This window comes from Pholis gunnellus (genome assembly GCF_910591455.1).
Source record: "Pholis gunnellus genome assembly, chromosome: 24".
In the NCBI taxonomy this organism is placed as follows: domain Eukaryota; kingdom Metazoa; phylum Chordata; class Actinopteri; order Perciformes; family Pholidae; genus Pholis; species Pholis gunnellus.
In genome coordinates this window covers 697,232-714,515 of record NC_136551.1, presented here as the reverse complement: position 1 = coordinate 714,515, position 17,284 = coordinate 697,232, and the positions used below count along the sequence as shown (strand labels likewise).

Sequence of the window (17,284 nt, the reverse complement as noted above, 5' to 3'; positions counted from 1 at the left end):
TGTAAATTATTTCCAGCTCTTCTTCATCTGTTAAAATTCTTTAAATTACACTTTAAACCTGAAAGCAAAATACATTTTATTTTATTTATGTCTGTAAAATGAAGGTTTTCTGTTTTTATGAATTCATTTATAAACGAACAGAACTTTGAGCTACAAAGATTATTATTATTGTGTCCGTTAGGTCCCTGAGGGTTCAGGGTTTGAGGCCTTAGGGGGACCTTGGTACTGGTCTTTGCTCAAACGTCTGCTTCCTCTCGTTCACACACAGCATCAGCTGCCTTGCTCAAAGGCTCAGAGGCTCCTCAGTAGATCATCAAACTTCAGACTCCTCAAAGCATCAGAGTGTTTTTTCTTTTTAGCAGCCAAACATCATAATCAGCTCGTATCAGAGAGCAGAGCCAGCATCCATTATTCACTCTGCGAGTCAGCGACGTCGTCGTCTGCTTTTGATATTGAACTTGGCGAACGCTCCGCTCTCATCAGCGCCGGATAACACGCTGCCCACGAGCAAACCCTCAGAGCTCTGAGCTGAGCGGGAAATTAAGATCAGCCCGAATACTACCGCGTGAAGCAGAAGAAGAAGAAGAAGAAGAAGAAGAAGAAGAAGAAGAAGAAGAAGAAGAAGAAGAAGAAGAAGAAGAAGAAGAAGAAGAAGAAGAAGAGGCCACTTACCCGTGCATGGCGTGCAGCGCGTGGGGGTCGTAGTGGTAGCGTCCCTCGTGGTGCCGCATGTCGATGGGGATCGGTGTGTGGAAGGTGGGGAACATGTGGTGGGGGGCTGCAGAGAAGAAGAAGAACTTCATAAGAAGACGTTTCAAAGGAAAAACAATAAAGCAACATGAACGTCGAGAGCGAGCCGAGCGCTTTGGTGCAACATATATTGGTTCTGTGGGATAAATAAATAATCAAAGTGGGCCTAAGAAGCCCGACATCTCCCACATAAAAGATCTCCAGCCGAGCTCTCGTGGCCTGCTTCCTATTTCCTGCTTCCTAACGTGACCGTTTGAGTTTCTAGGTGAGGAAATCACAAGAAACCTCCTCTCGTCACCTTCAGACGGTTGTGGGATCCGTTCATGAGACCGCAGACGTTCAGACTTCATTATTCAAACTGATTTAAAATGACTCCAAACCGTCTGTTCCTCTTCATTAATGATCAACTCCTGATGCAAAGTCTTGTTTTCGTACCAAAAGCACTTAATTTATCTCACGTTAAATGAAAGAACACCAGCAGCAACGTCTGACGTTAAGAGTTCTTTTAGAATATTTATTCTCATGAACACAGACTACAGTAACGTGAGATCATCTCGTGTTTCATTGAGGCCTGTTTTCAAGAGGTTCGTGTCATCGTGCATCCTTTTTCTATTTTCCTTTTAAAGCTCCAGGAAGTTTACCCGAAACATCGCGACTAATTATCTGCTGCGATAACAAACAAACAAAAAACCACAGAAGAAGAAGTCTTTATTTTAGCGTTAACGTTAAAGGAGCCCCCTCTGCGCTCTTTATGGTTCTCGTTAACATTTCTCAACACTCTTCGTCTCTTTCAGATCCCGTTAATTGTAACCGGGTGTGTGTCGTCTCCGGGAGACGGCGAGAGGAAGACGAGGAGGAGGAGGAGGAGGAGGAGGAGGAGGAGGAGGAGGAAGGTGAGCCAGCTGATCTCTGGATCGCATTAAAATTCTTCTGGTGTCACACGACGCTGCCGTCTGGCGGGATTTCTCTGCAGGGTGACCGGGGAGTTTGGGAGTTAGGGGTCAGGGTTACGGATCATTATCTGCCCCGGGTCCCACCGCTGGGAGGGGGGCCTCTCGGGGGCTCCTAGGGGGCCCCTGGAACCTGAGTGAGTCAGCAGTCCAGGTCCATTCCTCTCACTCTGCACCCTGACAGAATGACGGACAGGACCCGGTAGAAATAGACCTCTTTACTCCGCTTTGGGTCTGCAGAACGGCAGTGAGGCCTGACGGGACCGTTCAGTCTGGAAGATCTCTGCAGACGAAAATCCTCAAAACCAGTGAGAAAAACCAGGACTCTTATCCATACTCGAGACAATTAATTAAGAAAAGAATCCACATTTCTTTATTAAACAAAGTCTTCCATGAACCGATATCTCTGGACCGCATCAATACGAACAGGTTCTACTCTTTTAGAACCAGGTTTTAGAGGATCCCTAACTACCAGACTGAGGCAGAGGGTTACAATCTGTTCATCAGTGTCCTTTAATCTCTATCTATTGCTCTCTGTATCCTTCCTTGCTTCCTTCCCTTTGCCTCCTAAAGGGCTCCATTCAAAGATCAGCTTTAGTTAAAACACCATTCATAACAGTCGGGGGGAGTTTTTGGGGGGAGTTTTTGGGGGGAGGAGAAGGTGGGAGACAAAGAGCCGCTAAATCTGGGTCAGTAGAACGTGACGAAGAGAGGAAGAAACCTTCAAACCGTTCTCAAGTAAAATACTGCAGTACAAGTACACGGCAAAGTATGCAAAGTACTCAAAGTACTCTTTAATTTCTCCCGTTCCGATCATTTTCAGACGACGTTTGTTTACATTAATAAAGATTATAATAAACATTAGTGCTTAAAATAAAAGGATTCAAACAACAGAACAAAAGGAGAGAAGGAAGAAGAATAAGGAAAACTAAATACAGCGACGCGTTCAGAGTTAAATATTTAGTTTCGTCTCGTTACGGCGAATCCGAGGCTCAGATTCCTCTTCCTGTTCGGACTCGTTGGACCTGAAGGGGGACCGGCTGGATGCCCGACAGGTCCTCCAGAGTCCTTCCTCCCGTCCCGGCCGGCTTATTCCATCACCCGGACAGCTCCCATTGTTCTGCCGCCACGGAAAGAACAAAAGGCGAGCGCTCACGAGAGTTCAAGAGGCACATTTACCTGATTTCACCGGGGCCCCCCCCCCGATCCCCCCGGGGCGTTCGGCCCCCGCTTAGGCTTCCAGCCATCTATTAGTCTTTGCTTGATAACATTTGTTTCACACTTTCTCATCGTCAGCGCCCGCTGCAGAAACACTGTGTTAGATCTGAGAGGTTGGTGCGTGTGGTTGTGACCTCGAGCTGCTGCGTGTTTGAGAGAGTTTCTCGTTGGCCTCATTGGGGGAGCAGAGATCAGATCTTTGACGTTATTCTACATTCCTCATCCGGCCAGCGATTCTCAGACTGTCCTTGCGTTTCCTGGAACAACCAGACTTCATCTGTGAAGTCTTCTTCCTCGTCTTCCTCACTCCACTACGAAGGAATGTTGAAGGTCTTGGCAGGAAATTACAGCATTAAAACAAAAGTTGCCTCCAGTCCTGAACACTCATGACGGCGGTTCTTCTGGCTGTTTGACCAAACGTAGAAGAAGAAAACCAGGACGTGCATCACTTCCTGAGACGTTTCATGACCCCTCAGATTTATCTCGTGACCTCTTTGGGGGACCCAGACCCCCGGGTTGGGAAGCGTTGCTCCAGTGGAATGTCTCCACGCAGTCTTTGCTTTCATTTGGTCCGTTTTTACCCAAAATTAAAATCCATCAATTCATCCATTTGTCCGGCCGTCTGTCGGTTCATCCGTCCGTTTGTCCATCCACCTAAAATCCGTCCACAAACCTCTGTGTGGCTGTAGCGAGGTGGCCCCTGTGGCCCTCGTGGCCCCTGTGGGCCCCGCTGACAAACCCCCAGGAGGAAGAGTCACTTATCAGCCTTGGACAGCTGGGCCGAGGCCGCGTGCTAATAACCTCCATGCATCAGCGGGCTGAAGGTGAGCGCGCGGCGGCCGACATTAACCAAACGAGGCTCCGCTCCCGGAGCCGCGAGCGGCGTGTTGTTAGCATGCTGTTTGTGCAATTTAGGTACTTAAAAGACTGCGAGGGTCCAAAGACTGATTGCACCGTCGAGTAATCACCCACCTCCAATGCACGGCTGATTTATCGCCCCCTCGCTTAATAGCGCTGCTTAACACACAGGTTTGTCCAGATTAAGTAATTACCTTAAAGCAAAAGTTTATTATCTTGTTGGACGGCCGCGTGATAAAGGCTCGCTGTCAGAGAGCAGCCACAGAGAGGGCTCGTAGCCGCTGAAGGAGGGCGATAATTAAAACACAATGAATTAAACAGTCGCCTCTGGGGCTGTCAGCGTGCTCCCCAGCTAACATCCATATTACCCCGCTGGCACCCTCGCTAGGGGGGCGCCGGGGATTCAGCCTGGCCCCGGACTGGTGGAGCAGCGGAGTGGGAAATTACTCCAAAGGGCCATCTGTAAATGAAACAAAGACCCAGTTCTGCTGAGGAATCCCAGTCTCACACATTCGCTGTGGAGGCTTGTGATGTCTTAATGAGGCGGGAGAAGGGAACACAGGGGACTCTTTTTGACTGATGCACCTCTTCCTCCTCTTCTTCTTCTTCTTCTTCTTCTTCTTCTTCTTCTTGGGTTTGATGAATGCATCGCAGGTGGAAGCCGTCTTTTTCCCCCGATCGTCACCGGGGGAGGCCCCGGACCTCCGGTTTCGATCTCCAGAAATAGACGGAGGTCGGCGCTGTGGCGTCAGCAGTCGGCCGCCTCCCGTGTCGATAAACGCTCCGCTGCGCGCCTCACACAATCTGCTGAAGCAGGACTGTCTCTATTTTTTGACCCCGGCTGCTCCCCTGGCTCCGCCGTCCTAACCGGCTTTTATTTTACCGTAGTCTTGACATGTTGCCGGCGAGCATGATGGAGAGCCGTCCTCTGGAGGACTCCCTCGGTCCTCTTCCGGCTCGGATAAATGGTTTCAAACCTCAAGAAGCTTTGTTTCAAATCTCTGACCCCGCATGAGGAATGAAGTCCCTCAAAAGCAGCTGTGGAGGTCGAGGAGCTTTACTCTTTAAATACAGTTTTCTGAAAGGACTAGTTGCTGTTTGGCTAGACTTCCAGTCTGAAGCCTTCAAATTAAAAGTGTCTTCTCCTTTATGAGCCGACTAAAAACCTACATTTGTCCCAAAAAAACTGCACAAGTGACCATATTTAAACTGACGTAGAGACCTGTCAATCACTGTGTAGCCCCGCCCCTAAAGCATCCCCTGCTTTATGGTCTGTGTGACTCTAAATGGACCATCATTTACTAAATGAACATCATGCTGTATTGAAGAAGACTTGAAACTAGAGATTGAGACCATAAACTCATGTTTACAATGTTTACTGAGGTAATAAATCAAGAGAGAAGTAGAGTCATTTTCTCATAGACTTCTATACAACCAGAGGAGTCGCCCCCTGGTGGACACTAGAGAGAATGCAGCTTTGATAGAACTTTAAAGAACCGGAGGTTGCCTCGTGGTTCTGACGTATCCTGAATCCTAGTTTTAAGAACTTTTACTCTGTCAACATACTTTGTCCTCCTCCCAGTATCTCAGTTTTTCACATTCATACGGCTGATTTTAGAAACTCACGACATAAATAAGTCGGGAACATTGTTTGTTCTAAGAATGACTCAAAGAAATTCCCAGAAACGCAGCCAGAGACCCGTCATGTTCCTCAGACTCCCGCCTCCTCACGGAACCCTCTTCACACACTTCAAACTTTCCTTGAACCAGAGGAGAAAAACAATAGAGAGGAGATTGACTTTCTAATCCTGATTAGCACTTTCTGTTGTTGTCCCTGATGTGCTGCAGGTCGGCATGCCTAAAGACACTTTAAATACTCATTATGTAGAAGTATGCAATGTGCTTTTACTGCGAGAACGTCCTAAAACCAGGAGTTTATGAGGAGCAGAGCTCCCATCGCTCTGAGCTGAAATTACAAGACGTGGATCTGGATTTGTTTGGACGTCCTTCACCACCAGAATCTCCGCCTCGACGAGATGACACGTTATGAAAACTCTCCCATAAACAAGCTGCTCAGGCCTGTAATCCAGCGGAGGCAACCTAAACACAAACCGAGGTTCAAAGAGAGGACTGGAGGTGTGATTAGTTTCCTCAAACTTTTCCAAAATGTTCTCCAGAGAGATCCAAAGAACTCAGCAGCCCACTTGTTTAAGCACAGGTTCCTAATGATCACCAGTTTACAGAAGCCTGACAGACAGACCACAAAGTTATCAGGTAAAAGTGATTAAAGGCCGAATAAACAACAGGAAAATGTGAAATACTCGCCTGCCAATATCATTTATCTTGGGCTTTTATTGTGAAAGGTTAGAAGGGAAGCAGTGGATCTGGTCTGTTCTACCGTTAAGGTTGAAAGGAGTGATAAAGTAAAATTACTTTATTAATAAGCTAAAACAATCGACCTCATTCTGAAGAGAAATGACGTCACTTTTCTCATTTTGTGTGAAAGAATTTGTGAGGAAAACAACGGCTAGACGTGTGAATAACGGCCCTCAACGTCAGGTTTAAATGGACCACAGACACCGGGACCAGGACTCTGGTAACACCACCCAATGTGTGGGGTTGATCTGGCTCCTCCACCTCTGACCCCTCTATTCAGCCTCTGAAGAGGGCCACAAAGCACCGTGTGATGATAAAGTGCTGAGAAGACGAAAAGAAGAGGCCGCACCTCATCTCAGAGCGAGAGAGAGAAACATAAAATCTGAACTTTGTTCCTCGCTAACGAGACGAAGCACCGTCCCGTGACGGCTGTGCGGACTTATTGAGGAGGAGATGGAACAAACGGGAGCAGCTCTGATATGCAGATCTCTCCTGACCTTGTTTCAGGACTGGCCTGGTTCGGTGGCTAATTATTTGGTGCAAAACACCACCAAGACGAAGCACATCAGGACAACAATTAGTCTGAAAGAGCCATTAGCTCGGTGACCGGAGAAGCTGCACACACACACACAGATACACTCGATGCTTTGCATCTATCATGTTGTTTTTAGCACTTTGTTTATGTGCAAACGAGTCGACCTCTTCTCATGAGGCGTATAAATAGCACCACATTTTACCATATTTACTCGTGTATTTCACGCTGAAGTAACTTTGTATCAGGATAATCACAGATGTGAGAAATGTGTTCTTTGAATCCTTTATCACGTCCCACTGCTGCATGCAGCTGGCAGCAGAAAGCTCAGGGAGGGAGGCCCTTGATTAGGAAAGGAGAGCCTCCCACCTCTGACAGCCGGCCGCCTGCTGAGGCGTCCTGTTGGCACTCGCCGTCACGTCGGCTCGTGTTTCCACCGGTTCCAGCTGTGATCGAGTTTCTCCCGCAGTCAGAGACGCGTCGTTACGCCCACGGTCTACATGCTCCGTGCTCCAGGAGCTGGAGGTGGAAACTGATTGATTTCTGAACTTTAACTCCAGACGCCCTCCGTGGAAAAAAAGAGAAAACTTCTGCAGAAGCTCCTCTCTCATTCCGTCTTATTGTCATCGGTTTCACCAAAACACCATGAAGTGGTTTGGACTCATCCGAGACTAAAACCCAACCCCTGACTTCATTTCTTCAGCAATGTACTTCTCCTGTGGCTCCTTCGGAAACACAAGAATAAATCCGTACCGAAGACATGATCAAGTTTCATCTCTTTGGAGATAACAGAATAACATCTTGTGGCTTTCAATCAAAGTTGGACGATAACTTAACTTGTTGTTGCATTCCGTTACGTTGTTGCGTTACGTTGTTGCGTTACGTTGTTGCGTTGTTACATTGTTGCGTTGTTACATTGTTGCGTTGTTACATTGTTGCGTTGTTACATTGTTGCGTTGTTACATTGTTGCGTTGTTACATTGTTACTTAACATTAGGTTATAAAGTCCACTGAGAGCAGTTATTTATTCACACTACATTTTCCCAGAAGCCTCTCTGTGTGATGAAGAGCTGGTGATGGGAACATTGTGAGGAAGATCCAGACCCCCCCCTCCTCCTCTTTCTGGAGGTACAAAGCCTGGGTTGGTTGGTCGCTCAGGCGGAGAGGGAGGAGTGGATGCAAAGTCGTGACCCTGTGAGGGTTCAGTGTTTTCAGGCCCTATGAGGTCCTGATGGGGCGTCGCTGCGGTAACAAAGGGCGGCAGAGTTTAAATTCTGAAAAATAAACCCGGAGAAAAGACTGAAGGGTTCAGGCGTCTTTTTGTGATATCAGCTAAAACTATCAATCTGTGAACATCACTTTATAAAAGGTTTGAAGTTAAGCAAATTAAACGACTCTAAGTTCGGAGAAGTTTACATTTAATATAAAAACGGCTAATGTATGCTGAGGAAAAAATACTTTCTAAATATAAAAGTTCTCAATAATATTTACTGTAAATTCTCTCCAACACGATCGTTTAAATCAATATTACAACACTAACTATATGACGTAAACCTCAATGATAGAGATGGATGTGATACTTTTAAATGAATTAATCTGAGCATCTTCATCAGGACGTCATCCTCTCCGTCCAGCGTCATGCAGTGAAGGTTCCTCCAACCAGAGCTCTTTTATTGAGGCTCTAATCACTTTCATTGGCTCAGAGTGTGGAGCTAATGGGGACCCTCGTACTTCAGACTGTTTATGAGGGAAAATATTCCTCAATGGTGCATTAAGCAAAGAGGGAAGTCATATTTACAGTGTTTTAACTGTTGCTAAGGGCCGCTGGTGATGCAGGCGTGGGTTTGAAACACAACACTCTCTCAGACCGGAGCTTTTAAAATCCACTAACGTGACAAGCCGGCGCTTCATAAAGATTTATAATCGGCAGACAAACACCACACTGTGTGTTTATCCTCATGCGCGAGCTTTGATTTCCACCGTCGTCGGGCTAATTAGCTGTTATTGCTAATCTCCAGCTGCTTTCTGCAATACTTACAAGGCAATTAGTGTGCGTCTTCTCATTTCACTGTAACTTTGTAAAGAGCGGTGCAGCTGTGTGCTTCAGGCCCGACTCCACCTCACACTGTGTCAGCTCCAGGAACACAGACTACAGTTTAGTGTTTATTTACACTACGTTGTTACAGCTGTAAGATATTGTTAGGCTATTATTATGTGGTTACGTTACTCTGTAACATTTCGTTGTTACATTACGCTGTTATGTTACACTGTTATGTTACATTATTACGTTGTTTCGTTGTGTCATGACGTTAAATTGTTACATTGTTAAGCTATGTTGCTACGTTACATTGTTACGCTTGTTAGTTACTGTTAGGTAAGAAAGTTGGCTCAGGGCAGTTATGTATTTACGCTACATTGTTACGCTGTGTTGTTACGCTACATTGTTACGCTGTGTTGTTACGCTACATTGTTACGCTGTGTTGTTACGCTGTGTTGTTACGCTACATTGTTACGCTGTGTTGTTACGTTGTGTTGTTACACTACATTGTTACGCTACATTGTTACACTGTGTTGTTACGCTGTGTTGTTACGCTACATTGTTACGCTGTGTTGTTACGCTACATTGTTACGCTGTGTTGTTACGTTGTGTTGTTACACTACATTGTTACGCTACATTGTTACACTGTGTTGTTACGCTGTGTTGTTACGCTACATTGTTACGCTGTGTTGTTACACTACATTGTTACGCTACATTATTACACTGTGTTGTTAAGCTATGTTGCTACGTTACATTGTTACGCTTGTTAGTTACTGTTAGGTAAGAAAGTTGGCTCAGGGCAGTTATGTATTTACGTTACATTGTTACGTTGTGTTGTTACGCTACATTGTTACGCTGTGTTGTTACGCTACATTGTTACGCTGTGTTGTTACGCTGTGTTGTTACACTACATTGTTACGCTGTGTTGTTACGTTGTGTTGTTACACTACATTGTTACGCTACATTGTTACACTGTGTTGTTACGCTGTGTTGTTACGCTACATTGTTACGCTGTGTTGTTACGCTACATTGTTACGCTGTGTTGTTACGTTGTGTTGTTACACTACATTGTTACGCTACATTGTTACACTGTGTTGTTACGCTGTGTTGTTACGCTACATTGTTACGCTGTGTTGTTACGCTGTGTTGTTACGCTGTGTTGTTACGCTACATTGTTACGCTGTGTTGTTACGCTGTGTTGTTACGCTACATTGTTACGCTGTGTTGTTACACTGTGTTGTTACGCTATATTGTTACGCTGTGTTGTTACGCTACATTTTTACGCTGTGTTGTTACGTTGTGTTGTTACACTACATTGTTACGCTACATTGTTACACTGTGTTGTTACGCTGTGTTGTTACGCTACATTGTTACGCTGTGTTGTTATTTTGTGTTGTTACCAGTTGTTGTTACCCTGATTACCAGCACGCTACATTGTTACGTTGTGTTGTTACGCTACATTGTTACGCTGTGTTGTTACACTTGTTACTTAATGTTAAGGGGAGTTGATATTTATTGACTTCATGTTGCTCTGGTTATTACATCGCGTTGTTGCGTTACGTTGCTACGTTACATTGTTTTGTTGTCTAAACCTAACCAATCATTTCACAACGTTACCACGTGGCATTCTGCCAGCGCGATATGAGACTGATATGAAATGTATCTTTGGCTCATTCCACATTCAACGCAGTAACGTTCTATGGCAACATTTCTTCTGTCGACTGGTTTGCAGTAGCGTAGCTCTCTCAAAGGTTCTTCTCTTCGTCTCATAACACGGAGACTCGAGGCTTTAAAGCGGCAGCAGTGAGAGTTAACGTGACACGAGCTGATGTGAGGAGATGTGGGTGTTTACTTTCTGTGGTTTGGTATTTGAGTTGGAGGACCAGACGCCGGGGATTTCCATCAGCTGGCAGAGAGAGGAGGAGGAGGGGGAGCCTGGATCTGAAAATACAGTTTTCCGTGTCCTGTAACAACATGGTGGCCCTGCAGACTGTGGTTCTACTGGTCACAACCGTAACGAGCTGCTGAAACCACAAAAGAATTCATTTGTCTGAGCTTCAAAGGATCCTTGTTTGTCTGAGTCACTACCAAGTGTGGCCATAAAATTAGTCAAGCTGACGGGTCGGTGCGGTTCTGTGTGCTGAGCCTCGCTGGATGCACAGATCAGACCAGATCAGAGAGGTGAGACTACAGGAAGAACCATGAAGTATCTGAAGGTTTATGAGGTTGTTGATCAGGACCAACAGATTACCTGAGCAGCTGCTGAGGTTTATGGCTTTTAACTCCCTTTACAGCTCAGGATGCGCTGATTTAATACCAAGTTTTAAACCAAATGTGGTGTAAAACTGTTAAACTTCAATCTAAACTGGGCCCAGCAGTTTATTTAAGTGGTTTACTTAACACACGCTGATCCGCCTCCACAGTGACACCAACACTGATCCCCTGTTTGCTTAATGGGTCACAAGCTAAGCTAACACACACACACACACACACACACACACACATGCAGCACTTCCACATGTGGAGTGTTTTCATTCAGACTCGTGCAGATGTTTGAGCTCCTAACGTCAGATCTGAGCAGAGTCTTCATCAGAGTGTCCCACGCCCCGAACTGTTTACACAAGAAGTTACAGTCTGTCCTCCTCCTCCTCCTCCTCCTCCTCCTCCATGTTTAGGAAATATGCCTTCAGACGTTCAGAAGAACTTTCATGTTGCTGTTAGAAAAGCCAAAAGTTCTACAGAGCAGCAGATTTTTAACTAAAGCATTTCCTGCAGCTTCCCGTCACACGTCATCGTTAGATTGTGCTTAAAGTTCTCAGAAATAAACTACAGCGAGTTTATTATGAGACAGAAATAAGTGTATTTGATGTGTAGAGCTGAGAGGCTATCAGCTGTGACTCTCCAGGAATGTGTTCTGTCGTTTCTGGAGAAACCTCAACGTCTGGGAGAGATCGATGCCTGCAGCGCGTCACTAAAACGCACAAACGCAGCACGACCTTTACTTTAAGGAGAAGGAAGAAGTCGGTTTCTGAGTTGAAATGCATCTGTTTCTATCTTCTGTCGATGCTTTAAACCAGAAAATAAATGATGTTCCTGAAGAACGAAGCACCAAAACTCCCAAAGTTTGTGTTTTCACCCCGCTGACTGATTTATTAGCACTTAGAGGTCATTTGGAATAAAGAAAGCTCTTCTCAGCTTGTGTTTCTCTTGGAATATCTAGGCCATGTGTGGTTTCCTTAATGACTCTTCTCAGAGTATTTATCCAGTAATCTACAGCGCGTCTATAAATAGAGTAGAAACAAGAAAATGTCCACATCTGAGATAGAAACGAGCTCAATGCTTCTCACCTTTAAACTAAGAACCAGAGACGACACGCTGGACACAAACCAGAAGGTCTCTCAGTGTTCCAGTGATTCCTCATCCTGGTTTTAAACGTGTGCTTCTAGAAGAATCCGGCTCAAAGGACCATCGCGTGTCTCGTGAGTGAAGGCTGCAGCTGCCGACGGTTCGAGTCCCAGAGAACAGAAATGGACCAACGATCCATGTTACAGCTGTACAGAGAGAACGAAGCAACGTCGTCTGACACCTTCATAGATGTTTAGAGTCAAATGTGACGAACTGATCCTTCACGCCAGAGGACGAACAAAGAAGACGAGTATGAAGAGGAGGGATTATGATCTATTAAATGTGTTGTAAAGACACAAAGGTTGAATTTGATTTGGCGGCTAAATATTTATCTAAATGTTTGAAGACATGTTTATTGTGTTTTTATCAGTATAAATAAGTTCTCATGTCAGGGGTCTGTTCTCCTGCTCCTCCCTGTTCAGGGCCTCATTTAGAGGCCTCCTCCTCCTCCTCCTCCTCCTCCTCCTCCTCCTCCTCCTCCTCTTCTCAGGGAGATTAGTGGCCGTCCTTTAGGAGTAGGAGGTTTGGATGCTGAGCCTTTTTTTCTCCGGTCACATCTTTCTCTGCCAGCGTCCTGACCCCCTGAGTGCAGCCCGCTGGCTGGCGGCATCAATTACTCAGAGTCCAGCAGATAAAGAACTGCGTCCTTATCAGCAGCTCACCTCTCTGAGAAACACTATTCACACAGCCGGGCCTCGACGGGCAGCTCCTCTCTGACTCATTACGCTCAGAACGCTTGTTAAAGAGTCCGAACACATCATCGCAGGTTCTTCTACGAGAACGCAGTACGTAGTACTCTGTGCTTGATGCATGAGATCTTCCTCTATCTTCTTCTTCCATCAAACAGAACACGTTCACATATTAAAGTTTACTAGATTACGGATCAAGAAACTAGTTTCCTGGGTTTTCGTTGTCGCCTCACTCGTAGCTCTGCTGGAGCCGCTTCATGCTTTTGTTCCTTTACGGTTTCTGTGTGAACGTCACAACAGTCGTGCAGAACAGAAGAAGCATTAAAAGGAAAGTCCTCCGCTTTGCGTCCGTCGTCCTCGTCAAAGCTTCAAACCGTGACTTCGTACACGGCGCTCCCTGATCGCTCCAACAGCAGCTGCTTCCTCCGCAAGTCGGCAGCAGAATTATAAAAAACTGAATTTAACTGCACAACAGCTGCTAGTATAGAATATATATATATATATATATATATATATATCCTTAAAAAGGAAATGCAGTAGTGTGGATGTAGCCTCAGATGTGTGTCTGTTTAGCCTGTTAAGGTCTGCCCCCCCCCCCCCCCCCACACATACAGAGCTAGGAGGTGCTAAGTACTCGGGGTCCGTCCCTGCGGACCAGCCAGACTCAGCAGGAAGACCTGGGAGGGATGCGGGATGAGGGAGGGACATCAATCTCCCTCTGAAATGACAAACTCACTCTGAGCTGGATGTATGTCATGAGCCTCCACAGCCAGTTAATCAAATCATTAGCAGCAGCCGGTAGCTTCCTGTGGCCTAGTTTACCGCCGGAACCAAGCTTCCTCTGCAGCGGGGGAAGGATTTCACCGTTGTGTTTCTTTAAATGCCTAAATAATCTCACCACCAGCTCTGTTATCAGGAGACGGAGCCGTCGTGGAATTGTTCCTCACAGCGCTTTAAACGCTCCAGAACTGCTGCTAAACGGACTCTGAAGGTCCTTGAGGTCCTTGAGGTGCTCAGAGATAAAAGTCCACAAATCTTAAAAATAAACTTCCCCCGCTGATGAAGAGCATGTGACACGGCCGAAAGCTCCAGAACAGCTTTGTTGGCTCATAAATGTCGGTATTTTCTCCCTAAACTGGACCCTGATTGGCTTCCAATTGGAGGATTTCCAGTTCAGATTGATCCGTGAAACGTCGGGAGCCAATCAGGAAGGAGTCTCCTGGACTGAAAGAGAAGGATGGGTTTCCTGCAAAAAGCAATAACTCTCCATTTAACCAATCGGATTTAAAGAAAAGTCTTTCTATGTGTAGAAACAGAGGGGACCTTGACACATGCATCATTCTCTCTCCACTCTAAATACCTTTGGTTATTACCAGCGGGGCCTGAACGAGCAGACAGATGCGTGCTGTCACAGGAAATACAAGCGCTCATTTGAATCTATTTAGTGGGCAGCAGAGTGGCGGGCCCCGCCAGCCGAGTCCCCCCTTTTGTTTGGGAGCTGACATCCCAGAAAGACGGCGTGCCAGAGGTTTTTATTTCCTGTTGGAGCTCCTCCGTCGGCGGCGGCGTGGACGGAGCGCGGCGACCGGAGCCACCTGCGTCCGTCCTAATTGAGTCCCCGCGTGTCGGATCCACTCTTTAAACAAAGTGACTCTCACTTGAGCTTCATTATACGCTCCCACATTTCCATAGGCCTCTGGGAACGGGGCCCCGGGGCCGCTCACATAAAACAAATGACCGCTCCGTGATAAATGGTTCTATTAGCAATCCAGATTGTTAAACTGTGATATAACAGATCGGAGTAGGGGCGCCGGGGCCCATTCATTTTCCTGCCTTCTGCACACATGCACGCTGTAAATAGCTTGTTTTTTTATGTGTAAATAACATATTAAAACTCGGCATTAGCCGTGTGCTTTTGATAGAGAGGAAATTGTTGTGAATAAATAACGCGGGACGGGAATATAAAACAGGGCGGGCTGTTACGGAGGTGGCATGACTTAGGTGACAGGAATCCTGCAGCCAACAGAGGAATAAAAGCAGCAGCAGTATATTCAGAAAAACGCTCCGAGGTTCAAGGACCTGGTCTCATCTGCCTCCCTCTCATGCTGCATATTCACTTATCAGGACCCGGCAACAGGAATAATAATGCATATTACGCCCATAAGTAATTGCTCTGTCTCCACACAGTGGCAGACGGTTGTGGTTTTTAGCACCCGGTATCTGATTGGTCGAGGCGGCGGACGGGAATCGGTGCTTGTTGTTGGTTTAAGATTAAAATGCGTGGGCTTTACAGGAGCGCACCGATAGGGAGGAAGAGTTATGGAGGCTTTGTTTTAGGGGAGAGGAGGTTTTAAAAAGTCAGCGGCTGAAAATACAAACGGATGTTGAGCTTTAGAATCAAAGAGTCTCAGAAACACAACTTCATGAGAGTTTTACAGGAAAACTAACCAACTAAATGTACGTCAGGCGTTACACGTCAGGCGTTACATGTTACACGTCAGGCGTTACATGTTACACGTCAGGCGTTACACGTCAGGCGTTACACGTCAGGCGTTACATGTTACAAGTTAGGCGTTACACGTTACACGTCGGGCGTTACACGTCAGGCGTTACATGTTACACGTTAGGCGTTACACGTTAGGCGTTATACGTCAGGCGTTACACGTTAGGCGTTACATGTTAGGCTTTCATGTTAAGTGTTCCACGTTAGATGTTAGGTGTCACGTTAGGCGTTACACGTTTCATGTTACACGTTAGGGCGTTACACTTTTGATGTTAGCAGTTACATGTTAAACGTGACAAAACAAAAAAAATATCAGTTTATAGCAAAAGAGGAGCAGAAGATTCTCACGCTGAGAACCTTTATAAATGGTAAAAAGCCGTTCCAACGCTGTAAATCCTGGAGGTTATTCTGTTCACTGAGCCTGTAGAAGGCCTGTCTCTCTAATCCTTTGTTCAAATATTAAAGGAGACCATGTGAAGAAACACCGGCTCCACATGTAAAACTGCCCCACATTGATATTCTCTAATCAACATTTAATGTTGGATTTCTTCATCACGGCAGGCCACCAAGCTCTTCATTAAAGAGAAGAAGTGTCACTAGCTCACCGGCTGTATTAACATTTCAAAAGTGGCCCTTCACTCTGCATCCACGTCGTCCTCCAGTAGCTCTGGAGGTAAGAACCGGGTCTTTTAACCTCATTATCCCCGGCTTTCATCACGCCATCCCTGACACCTTCAACATGTCCTCCCCGCCTCCACTTCCCGAGGCGTTCGCCACGAGATCACCTCGGCAGGTTGCTCGTGTTCTTTAAGTGCATCGAAAAATACGACCGCTTTCATCACAAAACCAAGTCGGAGGAAAGTTAGTTTACAGAACCACTTCCTGGTTTTACAGCTCACTTCCTCATGACTTCCTAAACATTTCCTACAAACTACAGGCCGGTGAAAAGAAGCTCCGTCCACCGTATTTATTGTAGTTGTGTGCACATTATTTAGTCACTTCAAAATAAAACAGGTGTTTGTGGACGAGACTCTTTGAGATGCTAGTTGTAGTTTTCTGCTTTGCTCCTTCTTCATCATTTAATGAGTGTTTCTTTATAATGGCAGGCCACCAAGTCCTTCATTAACGAGTAGAAATGTCACTAAATCACTCGTTTAATTTCCATTTCAAAGCCGGCCCGTCAGCCTGCGTCCTGCTCACTCTCTGCGGCGCCGTGTCGTCCGTTTCTTTATCCTCTGGAGGTAAGAACAAGGTCTTTGAGCCTCATTATGCCGAGCTTTCATCACGCCGTCACTGACATCTTTAAAACACGGATCCTCTCTTTCTGCCCGCGAGAGAGAGCGAGCGGCTCGGTGCCGCTCTTCATTTAGTTCAACAACACAAACGCGGTCGTGTTCTCCGTGTCCGTCGTGTTTACGGGGCCACGCTGCTCCGCGGGACCCTCCGGGGGCCTCCGCACATTAGCGATGCTCTTTAAAGGCTGCTTAGGATTCCGACCGCACGTCTACTGTAAGTCACCTCTGACTGAGGGGAGCCGGCTCCCCAGATGACACCTTATCTTTTAAAAATGTATATTTCATCACCGCGTTCGTGGCCCCCTTTGGCCCCCCCGGACACGTTCACATCCAGCAGCCTTTCTTTATTTAACAAGAAGAGCGTTACCTCTCGTCTCCGAGGGTTTCTTCTGGAGCTCGGAGAAGCCGTCCATGTCGTCTCTCTTCTCTCTCGATGGGGAAGTCTCCATCGCCAAGGGAGCTCTGCAAGGAAACACGAAGAGGAAACGCGTTAGTGCAGAACGAGTGGAGGAGATGAGGAGATGAGGAGATGAGGAGTCTTATTTGTGCTCTGGAAATATTTACATCTCAATACTTATATATACTTTTATTTTTTATTTATTTATTGGAGACAAAACACAGAAATAATTGTTTTTATTTATTAAATACTTGGCCTTTTTTTAATTCATTT

General features: G+C 46.1%; 1 protein-coding gene across 1 annotated transcript in view; it reads right to left on the bottom strand.

Moving 5' to 3' along the window:
- LOC306715354 (zinc finger protein GLI2-like) overlaps positions 1–17,063 on the bottom strand; it is a gene marked incomplete at both ends in the record, with an annotated part of 37,178 nt that extends 20,115 nt beyond the window's left edge. Inside the window, 2 exons of the mRNA XM_079185687.1 lie at positions 673–778; positions 16,982–17,063. Of these exons, the coding sequence (XP_079041813.1) occupies positions 673–778; positions 16,982–17,063 (188 nt within the window). The remainder of the gene's footprint in view (positions 1–672; positions 779–16,981) is intronic.
- Positions 17,064–17,284: the final 221 nt, after the last annotated feature.